This window comes from Nanorana parkeri, unplaced genomic scaffold, assembly GCF_000935625.1.
Source record: "Nanorana parkeri isolate BGI_ZX_2015 unplaced genomic scaffold, ASM93562v1 scaffold20, whole genome shotgun sequence".
Lineage (NCBI taxonomy): Eukaryota > Metazoa > Chordata > Amphibia > Anura > Dicroglossidae > Nanorana > Nanorana parkeri.
Window position 1 is genome coordinate 1,569,821 of NW_017306288.1, and position 12,502 is coordinate 1,582,322.

Here is a 12,502-nt window from a genome sequence, read left to right on the forward strand (position 1 = left end):
AGTATATATAGTATATAGGCGTCTTTGGCATGGGACGAGCATCTAAAAAAAAAAGAAGTTTTTTTTTAACTTTACCACCAACAGCTGGCATGGGTTGCCCACCAACCTTTAAAGAACTCCAAGTACATTTTTTTTATTAACCCTTGCAGTGGGGCTTCCCCCCGCAACGCAAGCGTTAAATGCTTAGTTTTGCCTAGGGTCAAATAAAACAAAGTTATACTCACCTGATCCTCTGAGATGGATGGCTGTGACAGCACTTCCTCCTGCCCGTCTCCACTGCAGTGGTGGAATGTCCCTCAGCATCCTCATCCTATACACTGCTTATAAAATGTGTTGGCTCACAGGACCTTAGACTGCTGCAGGTTGAGGGGGGAGAGAGGCTCCAAGGATCGGTCTAAGAGCAATCCGGCTCAAAAGGATCGGATGAGTATAGCTATTTTTTTTTACTCTAGGCAAAAACAAGCAGTTAACCCTTGCAGTGCACGGGGGTAGCCCCAGTGCAAGGGTTAATACAAATTTTACCTGGAGTTCTCCTTTAAAAGGCAAGAAATATCTTCCCCACAACCACTTTGCTTGTCATTTCCATGATGTAGACATGGAGGGTCTAGGCCCAAAAAAATGTCTACCTATAAACAGATGCACCATCCCCATTTTTTTTGTTTTTGCGATACACTCCGCCAATGCTAGAATTTTCTTAGGATAGTAATAGCCATCAGCCAGTGCAATCCAAACTAAAGGTTTCTGCTGTAATATGAGAGAAGGTAAATGCAAGGTGCAAAGTCACAACAAGAAACCGGTTTGTGAAAGCACCTGCTACTGGGAAAATAAATCACTTTGATAAGTTAATTCTAGTGATTAGTATACTTTAAATGCCAAGCCTTCAGAGACCTGACGAATTCTGCAGATTATCTTTATACATTATATATGGCCAAATGTATGTGGACGCCATTCCAAATGATTGAGATCAGATACACAATGCCAGGTAAAGAAAGGACATGGTTTGGCTAGTTTGGTGTAAAGAGCACTCAAGTGACCTACACAAAGTCATGACCTTTAACCTAGGGAACGGCTTTGGGCTGAACTGGAACACTGACACTGAGCCAGGCCTTCTCATGAAACTTCAGAACCTGACCTTGCACATGTTTTTGTCAGAACAGGCACACATTCCCTCAGAATCTTGTGGAAGGCTTTCCCAGAAGAGTTGCACCACAAAAAGTGTAAGGGGGTGGTGGTTCTCAATAGAGGTGCGCCGAAATGAAAATGTCAAAACCGAAGCGAAACCGAAGTGAAAAAATATGTCAGGCCGAAACCGAAAATGTTTTTTATTCTAACTTTTTCACATTTTTAAAAATATTTTATACTTTTTATAAACTTTTTAATTTGTTTAAATATTTTATTCATTATTATTAAATATTTGTATTCTTTACTTTACTTTTAGGGGCTTCGGGAAATATTAGGGGTCTAAACAGACCCCTGATATTTCCATTTTAAAATAGAAAAAGAGATTGAGAACACAGAGTCCTCAATCTTTTTTTCTGCAGCCCTGTTATAAATTAACAGGAATCCTCTATACTGAGTGTTCCTGTTCATTCATAACTTGTGGACATAGTGTGTTCACTATATCCACAATCATGAATGAATAGGAAGTGTTGTAGATCACTTCCCATTCATTCATTATTGATGACAGTACAAAATACTATGCCCTCATTTACAAACACTCACTGAGTGTTTGTACTCGCTCTCCATCCGGACACGCTGTCACAGGTGGCTGGGTGGGGCAGTGCAGGAGGAGAGCTCAGCCTCCTGTAACAGCAATGGCTGTCTCCGCCCACAGCGCCGCTATCCTTATCTGTGACAGGAGGCGGAGCGGTGTGGGAGGAGAGACGTCGACTGCTCACATGGCTTTCTTCCCGCACCGCTCGGCCTCCTGTGACAGTTTCTCTCCTCCCCGCTGGGACACAGAACAGGGTCCAGCGGGGAGGAGAGAAATCACGGATGCACCGCTATTTCGGCCAAAAAGGATGGCACTTTCAGCATTATGCCAAAAGTGCCATTTTCGGCTGATATATCGGTGCATCCCTAGTTCTCATGATCATTTCCCATGGCTTTAGAATGGGATATTCAACAAGCTTTATAGTTCCACAAAATGTAGGCCATGCAGTGTATTGTAAGCAACTATACACTACCACATGGGAATTTTGGGCACCTGTAAACCCCCAGCTCTTGACATGGTAAACTGCTGTTGCGGGGCAACATATGGCTCTCTAGCATCATCTTTGCTTCCTAATTGTTGCAACAATCTGATATATAAAAAAGCAAATATCTCATTCTTGTTAGAAAATTACATTTATGTGAATTACCAAATTGTGTTGCATCTTCTTCAATTTGGTAAAATGTATCCTTTACACAATCCACCACTCTGTTCTGAGATCAACATGCTTGCTCTATACATGTATTGTCAGCTAGTATATAAACTATGAAACTGTAATAAAATCACTCCTCTCCTTTACAAAGTGTGATGGAAAACTAAGATAAGGTTATAAAGTGAATGTTCAAAATTACCTAAATTCCCTTTTATTATATATAAAAGTAGAACTATACCAACAGGTTGCCTGTAAAATGAGACTGTATATTCAAAAACGTCAGCATGCAGTTATGTTTTATTTTCATCTTTGGCAGAAAAAAAAATGAAGGGGGCGTGATTACATCATCTTACTTGTGGGGAGTGTCAGCCATGTTGATTTTAGCATTGTTTAGTTTGGCATCACCTAAGTGAAGCAAAAATGTCACTTGATGTCTGGTAAGTGCAGTCATGACATCATTGCAAAAACTCTCAGGCTTGGGGTGAGAAAGATGGAACAAACCACACCTGCGCTAACACAAGCATCCACACCCCACCTCTAGCACCTGTACTTGCATGTTACCCTCTCCTCCCCTAATACAGTATTCTGACCCTGAGCATTCATTTTCCAGGCCCGAGGTTTCAAGGAGAGTCAATGTTTGCACAGATTTTGGGGGCACCAGCAGTGATTCGAATGGCAAAAGGAAGCAAGTACACAAGGTGCCAACTGTACCAGTGGTGGTGGGTGGGAGGGGTTGATTCATCCAACAAGGAAGCCTCAGGGGTAAAATAAGGGTTCTTTTACTAAACAGTGGAATGGCACAGATAAGTCGAAGTCAAAGGGGTGGGGGAATAAATTTATTGGGACCGATTCCTGCAGTTTTATGATATAATTGTATGGTAGCAAATAACGCGCAAATGCGCCTTTCATCCCAGAAACATCATGGTAGAATCGAGCCAATGAAAGTGAAAATATTTTGAAAAAACATAACTTGGAATTGTGGCCAACAGAAGTTTCGGCCTCTTTTCACAGACAATCACACCTCTCCAAACCAGAAGGACATCCAGCGAACAGGAAGATAAAAGTAATACATTATTTCCGACACAAACAGATAAGGCTAAACTGCAATGTATTTTTACTTTTGTTCTATAAAAACAGTATATTTTGAGTATAGTGATTGTGCTGTCCAGATTTCACTCAGATTGCGAAAAATGACATCTGAAATAAGACCGTAAAGGCATCACAATCCCTTTTCTTACACGGTCTGCTAGAGACAACCTCCACGACAAGATGAAATCTGATTGGTGTCTGTGCGACAGCAATGAATGTATAGTGGGATGTATAGTGGGCATTAAAAAGAGGGTTTCCAGATTATAGGATTATCAACAATTGGAGATGGACTGATGCACAAAAGCGCCGTCTGGATGAACAATTAAAGCCCTTAGTAGGTGGGATATGTGTGTCCTGTAGGCATTTTGCCAGTTCACTTGGAGTGCATCTTTGTATCTCCATTAAACCATCCTCCAGGCTTTCAAGGCAGCAAGGGGCTACGACGAGTCTATGCATTGCATGCAGGCGTGCTCCATGATCACCAAAATAACGATAAAAGGCACTGGGGTGGCTGGTGTTGTACAGTACAGCAGAGTAGGTGCGTTGGTGTGCCAATGCAATGATGTGAATGGGCCCTAATATTCTATTTGGCTGCAATATACCTTTGTAGAATGTTAAAGGCTAAACTAGAGGTAAATAGCTGAAATACATATAGAGGAGCTGCTTTACCTGCCAAAGATTTGCAATTCTGTCCACCCAGTTTTGAGCCCTGCCACACAGAAAAGCCAGGCAGATAATACAACTTTGTTACAGCTGTAGACTATAGGAGGGAATACACTGTTGTCCTATCTGCATGCAAAGCCCCTTTGTCTTTGCATGCAGCACACTTGATTAACTTCCCTCTCCTAGTAGGGGAGCTGCTGTACAGGGGGACAGGAAAATTAAATTCAGGTACTTACACGTTTTATTTAAAACATACATTTATTATGTGTAATAACATCTAGCTGCCTGAATTTTGGCTTCAAACGTGCACATTTAAAGTATTCTTTAATGAGCTATCAGAGGAATTTGAACCTGCATATTTTGGCAAAATATCTCCAGCCAAAAGGAACAACTTGTCAACAGTGCACATTGTACATAACACACTGCAGTGTTCGGTTGTGTAATTACACTAGATAAACACTTTTTCTTACTTAGGCAAACACAGCTACATGCCAAAGGACATACGTTTGTTCTCTGTGGAGTTTCACTGCTTTATCACAGACATTTTTCTTTGCTGCACACAACATTGCATGCATACCTAAACAGGAATGTCTAAAAATACCATGTAACCCATTCACACCCAGAGAAATACTGAACAGCATAAGGTAAAAGTATTTAAAACAACAGATCTTAAGTTACATACTATGGATAAATATTTAAAAAAAACATAGCAATGTTCCTACAGAAGGACTGAAGGCTCATCTACAAGACTGCTCTATCAGTAACAGCATTCCAGCAGCATTGAGCATTGTTTGCTATCATGAAGGAAGCTCAAGCAGCCAGGTCTGCAGAATATCATTAATCAAGTTCCCCTGCCCTTTATGACCAAATTTCTCAAAATGAAAATATTATATTGGTCAGAAAATAAATGCAGTGAAGACAGTGAAACTACTCGTGTCCCTTTAGACTGACTGGTGGTCAGTGGGAAACAATCTCCCTTTACATTTGTAGTCAGTGGAAAGAATACCCTCATACATTGGTGGTCAATGGGTAGAAAACCCATTTACCCTTTACATTAATGGTCAATGGGAGGAAATATCCTTTCCCCTTACAGTGATGGCCAATGGAGGAAAACCTCTTTACCCTTAACATCGATGGTCACTGGTAGGAAAACCCCTTAACATCGATGTTCACTGTTCACATGCTACTGACTCAGCCTCAGTATGCCATTTTTCTGGGACCACAACAGTCTATGTTTATTTAGATGTAGGCAACTTCTTCTAGCTTGCCATAGGTCCCGGATTCCTAGCTCCAGTAAACCATAACTTGGGACACCAGGGTTAGCGTGTAATAAATCTTGGCCAATGGCTCACTGGTTTTACTGCTCTATAACCCCATGATAGCACTGAAAATAGATAAGCTCTGGGACCTTTATTACCACGATATTCCTGTCCTCAAACCTCAAGTGTGAACTTGCTTTAAAAACCAGACAATTCACATTTGTAAATTTAAAAATTTGATTCAAAATATCTGTGTTCCAACCCATGAAGTAACAGAATCCTGCCGTTAGTAGTAGTGCAATCTACTGTATATCACACTAATCAACCAAGTAGTACACCAACCTCGGGAAATGGATGACAAACTGACATAGGTGGGATCCCTCTAAAAATTGTTATTGTTCTGCACTGCATACCTGGAAAGAAGAATATTGCAGTTCTGTGCTCTTCTTCCATCTATTACAGACAGTTCCTTCACCTTCATCTTGGAGCCCAGTGTATCATCAGTGGTATCAGCTTCTTTCTGTGAAGGCCACAAACAAAAATAAATCTTCAGTTCAGTCAATAACACCGAGAAGTATTATCTAAATCACAATTGATCATAGGGACAAGTGTGTGCTCAGAGATGCACAATTGTGCAATACAAACATGCATGTTTATGTCCTAACACATCATCCAAACAAAATTCTCTGCATTCCCTATAAATAATCTCAAGTAGTGTAAAGGTTTCAAATATTGTGATGCAATCACACACTAAGTTTAGAAAACGATTTTTAAAATTGTTATTAAATCAGTGAAAAACGATAACACAAAACCTTGGTGAAAATGTGTTAAGACATGCAACTAGCAAAAATAAACTAACAGTACCGAAAGATAAAATGTGTCTCTTCTCAAGAATGCCTGTATGTTTAAAATAAACATAGTTCTTAGAATAAAACAGAGAACAGAGTGCATATTTGTAACTTGTATCCAGTTTGAAACTTATTAACTCTCAGGAAGGCTTCTGTGGCGAAAGGATTGAAATGCAACAATAGAATAAAGTTGTGGTGAGGTGCGCCATAAAAAAAGCTTGTTTGTTTATTTTGTTCACCCTAATAGAGGTATTACTAGGGTCAGTAAAGACCTGGGACACACCAAGATACCATTAATGAGAAAAAAAGTTGCAGTGTGTGTAATGCCCTGCTCCAAGGAGAAGACGTGTTCAAAATATTATTGGGGTTTACGTTACGCCACTGTGCAGACAATTTAAAAAAGGGAATGTATATAGCCTGTATGGGTCGCAAGTGCTACATCATGGGATGGGAAAGGAGGCGTGCTTCAGGTTTATGGTGACCCGGAGATCTCGGCTGATATCCTCGACCAATTTATCCACAGTAACAGCTAACCCCAACAACATAGCCAGCCTCCAAAATTATCCGACTCTGTTCCCCCCCGCCTCCCTTGTCCAAGGATAAACATACATGCTTTAGAACTAAGTCCTAAAGCTATCCAGCTAAAGCAGCAGCTGTGATCAAGTCCCAAAGTGCATCTAACTCGCTATATAGCTATGCTTCCATCCCCTAAGGAAGCAGAGGGTCATCCCTCTGACTGACAACTACATCAATCAGAACTTGTACCACACTACCTCATCCTGGATTAACAGTACAAATGTGCAACCTGGTATAGTACTTCCATTGCATCTCACCATAACTTTATTTGTTGGAGAGTCTTACCACTCCACAGAAGCACGGACGTCATACAGTATATTGCACTGATGACACTTACAAGCTGTATGCAAATTATTCAACTGACTATGTTTAGGCTGCATCTGCTATAAACCAATGGTTATGGATTAATAGATGGCCACAGGAGCATCAAAGAATAATCTGCATGTCTCGGCCCACAAAGTTAAACTGACAAACTGTAATACAACTGTAATGTAACATATATGAGAATCTTTTCTGGTTCTTTAAAGGGTCAGTCCACCCAAAAGATTTCAGTTTTGGTAGGTGCTGGAGAGTTAAAATTAACTTAAGTTATTTCATGTGTCTCATGGAGTCTAGGGGTGAGCTCTTATTGCCTACCTGCCCAAAGCTGTCTCTCTATCGATCTATCTTTATTTTTTTTAAAAGAGGAACTATCGATTTAGCCAATACATCTGCATAACCATAGTGCAAATATTTTGTGTAACCGCTAATATCGGCCCATGTCATTACCATGCAAATTACTTACCTAACTAAGCCAACCTGACAACTAGTTGTCAGTATATAACTTCAGTACCCATGGAAATCAAGAAAGGTAGTTATGGAAACTCTAGCATTCTCAGCACCTCGGTTGTAAGGTTGATTTAATTGGTGCTGCTGTTCATATGCAGTACTTGCTTAATGGACTGTATTATCTAATGACCAAGAGGGAGAAATACCAGAGGAGCATGGAAAATTACATTGATTAAAAGGGACTGTTAGTACTATTGTCACCCCCAAAACCTTAAGGGTCTTCTTTCTTTTCAGGCAGTTTATCTATTAATAGTGCTTCCTGAAGTTTTTTTTATTATAGATTACAAAAAAATGCAACAAGAGCAGTGGCACCACTCCTGCTATAGCAAGAGGTGTGAAACTATGTATAACTTTATCACCACTTTTGAATGGACTGGTCCTTTAGAAATACACTCACTATACTTTTAATATAATCATTATTATAGAACGTTACATGTGCCAAGAGTAGCAGCAAGCAGCTCACTTACCTGTTTAATGCCATTGTTGATAGAGAAATCCTGCAGCCATGTCAGCAGCCAAGCATTGGGAAAGGCAATCATTGCGTGCAATTCAGCGGTGGCAGCAAATTAAGGAAAGAGTGGCCAAAGCAGATCAGCAAGATATACAGTACATCATAGACAGAAGCTTGTAGCAAAGAGGCATACAGGAAAAACACAGGTTTGGTGAAGTCAACAGGTTGTGAAAGCTAATCAAAGTTATCTAACAGCCAATTGGACAGTTACATTGAATTATACACAACATGCAGGGGTGACTGTGGAGTGCCGTCATTCTGAAAGGTCAGTCCTAATTAGACATTAATTGGCACACTGCACTTGAAGTTAACATGTTGTGTTATATTTGTTTTGGGCGCAACAAAGCACAATTAATACGACACACAATCCTACAGTAAATAGGTTCTAAAAACTTACATTACAAACTTAAAGCACACCTGTCATTTCCAAGTTTTATTTTAGTTATGCATGTAAAAGAGATCAGTTTGAGGTACACATGCCTATTGATTTCCTTTAGTGTTTTAATAAAAGTTTTTTCTATGTTCTAATGTCATATGTATATAGGGGTGGCCATATTGACTATTACATACTCTGGCTCTGCTCTGTAGTGCCACACAATGACTGTACTTTGAGGCTCCTTTGTACTTTACAAGTAGGGTTAACTGAAAAACACCAGACCTCTTGTGTGGCTGATATCTCATCTCCACAGTTGTCAAGAAAGGAGGCAGAGCAATTGCAAATTGGGTGACTGTTCCCTCACGAGGCTAACCTACAAATCTCTATATTTAACATAACAAAAATATGGTTGAATAGCATGTGAAAACCACGGTCAATATCCCATAGGATAACTTCATCTTTAAACGTTGTCGACCACCCATCAGTGCAACCCAGCTGGTAAAATACTTACGTTTACCCCCGCTCCAGCAATCTCCACTGGATGACTGAAGGCTGCCATGAGTATGGATCACCAATAGGAATAAATGGGACCACAGTGCGTGTGAGCAGAAGGAAGATGACCTGACCTGGATGTTTTCGTTGCCGTGAGCGACCAGAAAGGGCCAGACATTGGAGGAAGGCAAGTATTTTACCAGGTGAGCTGCACTCACAGGGGCTGGAGGGGTTACGTAAACGACAACTTTACTAAAAGAGAAGTTGTCCTTTAACCAAGGTAAGCACTGCAATACAACTCAAAATATGTGCTCATTGAACTTTCCCTACAAGGCTCCTTCCTGAATTGTCTCATATGAGTACATTGCGATACATAATATTCCCCACAGTTGAATCTAAAATTGTTTATACAGCAAAGAAGTTTATGGTGGTTACAAAATCAAACATACCGTGGATTAAAACTCTCTAAGCACTTTATACTGCCAAACACCTCTCCAGATGTAGAACACAGCAAGCATTATGTACTAAAGGAAACCTGACATGAACAAAATATGTGAAGTGCCTTTGTTGACCTTCTGTAAATGCTAGACTGTTGTCAAGGCGATCCTCTGGATTTCTTACTGTCCGAGTCGTTGACTTGCAGTGACTTCGCAACAAGTGAAGTCAAAACTATGATTGCCCCTGGCCAGTGGTTCTTCACGAGATTGAAGAGACCAAATGCAGGTAAAAGCACAGAAAAGTCAAGTAGGTTAAATGCTTAAAACAGACCGCACTCCAAGGATCTCCAGTGCTTCAGATTTTATTGAAATCCATGGCATATCCACAGCACATATGAATAAACAAGTACACACCTGCACCGCAAACCACCAACACCTTAGAACCTATTACGCATTTCACAGACCAGCTTCAACACTAAGGTGTTGGGGGGTTTGCGGTGCTGTTGTGTACTTGATAATTTATATTTGCCGTGGATTTCAATCAAATCTGAAGCATTGGAGATCTTTGGATTGCGTGGTCTGTTTGGATATTGCAGTGGTTGGAGGTAAAAGCGCACCTATTTGACCAGCACCTGTGGCGTTTCTCTGGCGTGGGTTCAGCCGAGGAACTGGAGCAGTGAGATTCTTCTAAGCTTTACATTTTAAATGCTTTATGTCAGGGTTTCTCCTTAACATAAATTATTTTATTCACAGGTCTTTAAACTAGCTAGAAAACTTGACTACTCCAGGAGAGTCAATTCCCTAGCATAGCCCCTCTCTTCTTGTGGGAGTGTCTAGTTCCTGGCTATGCTGGTCCAGCTACTCCACCCTTTAACTCCCCACGTAACCTTTTATGTAGCTGTCCAGGGAGGAGCAGTGGGTAATACTATTGAGTCACTTGAGCGACACCTCCGAGTCTGCTATGGCTCCGGAAATCAAATCTGATGCCCAGTGGCAGTTTCAGGGCTTTTGCAGGTCTACAAAAGGGAGACTTACAGGTCAATAACATGCATACAAAAGTTAAATGCACATATAATCTGATGGGAAGATTTTTGATAAAATAAATGGATTGGCGACAGGGTCTCTCTAAGCCAAACAGCCACAATTTGCAGAAGGTCAACAATAGCAGCCCATTTATTTTTCCTTGACAGCTTTGAAACCTGGTTGGAAGAAAACTGGGGTTTGCCTAGAGCAACTAATCAGCTGGCTGTCATTTTATTAGCAGACGTCTAACTGGTCAATGAGTGGACAAGACTTTCACTGTTCCTTTCCTACAGATTTAAACAGAAAGCTCCAACATGGGAAACATACACATTAGGAGATGGTCACTCTGTTCTTTCTCTGTAATGTCCACGATGCAAAGATAATTTTGTGGCTGCAGTTAATGAAAGATATAACCCATCAAGCAGATTTAGCTGAAATTAGATTTTGAGAAATGAGAAAGGAAATGTGAACTTACGAAGAATGACATTTACCATTTCTGACCTCTCTTTTTAAACATGCAAGCTCTCTGGCTGTTATGATAATCCAGTGGCTTTTGTACTTTCTAAGTCACTGACCTGGAAACATATCTACAGATCAGAAGTTCTGATTTGAGAATTACTTTGCTGGTCTGAATGCTTGCTCCAGGTCAGGATCTGAAAAGCACTGAGGTCACAACAGCCATGCAACTGACATTTTGCTGACAGGTGGCCTACATATTTCCCTCTGTACAGGGTTCCTTGAAAGGGGAGCTCCGTTCTATGGGGAGGGGTTGAGAATGAAATTAGAACCAATGCTTCCTTCTCTCTTGAAGCAGTCATACATATATTGCCTTTTTTTTTAAATTCCATTACCTATCATCACTCAACTTTTAAATAAAAAAACTGAATACCTGTTGCCTTTGGTAAGCAGAGAACGTCCTCTCAATATCTTCTAAATCTAAAATTTTGAACACTCGACAGTCATCAAGATCAACCCAGAGGGTCCCTTCCAACTTGTTCTGTAACAGAATCATGCAGACAGTTGATAAAACATAACATAAGTGCACATATTAATATGAAGAAAATACATTTACAGCAGTTACCTCAGGCAGCTTAGACCAGTTGAAAGATTTGAGGGGATTCGTTGGCTGGGGTATATTTTTCCTTTTGAAACCGAGACCTAGAGGTGCTCCAGGTGGTGCAGCCATTCCTCCTAGAAGTGGTGGTCCTGGAGGAGGAGGTGGACCTCCAGGGGGTGGAGGAGGAGGGGGTGGAGGAGCCATCCCACCAGGTGGTGGTGGAGGTGGGGGTGGTGGTGGCATCATACCAGAGGGCAAAGATACTGGTCCACCTGGAGCTCCAGGTGGAGGTGGTGGTCCTCCAGGTACAGGAAGGCAGACTGCTCTCTACAATAGAAAACAAAAACAAAACATCATGTAATTAACTTGTTAAACAATACAGCGAACACTGAATATTTACTATATACCAAAGAAAGTGTAAAAGATGAGGAACCCGTTGCCTAGACAGGTTCGAATGTTCATATTGTAGATCTGTGAAGTTTCTCATCTCCAGAACAAAGGTGGGTAAGTGTTCTGTAGTTCACTATGGTAGAACTGGGCAGGGCTGACAACATTGCCTAGAATTTCAGTGCAGCAGAGGCAGCGTTGTCAGCTCACGACAGCAAATTAGGAGCTCACTTGATTTCTGGCAGGATCATTTTTTTTTTTTTTATTTGTAGCATTTTTAAAAGAGACCAAACAAGGGGAGATATACAGAATAGGTTGTTTTCATTTTGCCCAGGCACATGCTTTCAATTTCCCTTCCTGTACTTTAAGCCAGTATAATGTTTTTCCAAGGGACATGGTTCTGTCTTTGAGTGGTTACAATAAAGCACAGATAAGAATGCATCTATAGACTTCTTTGGAGGCGAATGCTCACAACTGTCAGGCAGACGGTGGGGAAGACCATCTTGTCTATGAATATGGCTAGTACTTAGTGACAGCAGGTTCTTGCATATCTCGGGAGGTCTAAATATTACATTCTACAAGTGTATATCACC

General features: G+C 40.8%; 1 protein-coding gene across 2 annotated transcripts in view; it reads right to left on the bottom strand.

The window, feature by feature from the left end:
- DAAM1 (dishevelled associated activator of morphogenesis 1) overlaps window positions 1-12,502 on the bottom strand; it is a 99,026-nt gene that overhangs the window by 25,167 nt on the left and 61,357 nt on the right. Inside the window, exons 14-17 of one of the 2 annotated variants that reach the window (XM_018562762.1) lie at window positions 11,547-11,849; window positions 11,355-11,462; window positions 8,094-8,123; window positions 5,788-5,894 (exon numbers count right to left, since the gene is read on the bottom strand). In XM_018562762.1, the coding sequence (XP_018418264.1) occupies window positions 5,788-5,894; window positions 8,094-8,123; window positions 11,355-11,462; window positions 11,547-11,849 (548 nt within the window). The remainder of the gene's footprint in view (window positions 1-5,787; window positions 5,895-8,093; window positions 8,124-11,354; window positions 11,463-11,546; window positions 11,850-12,502) is intronic. The other variant, XM_018562769.1, reaches the window with a different exon arrangement.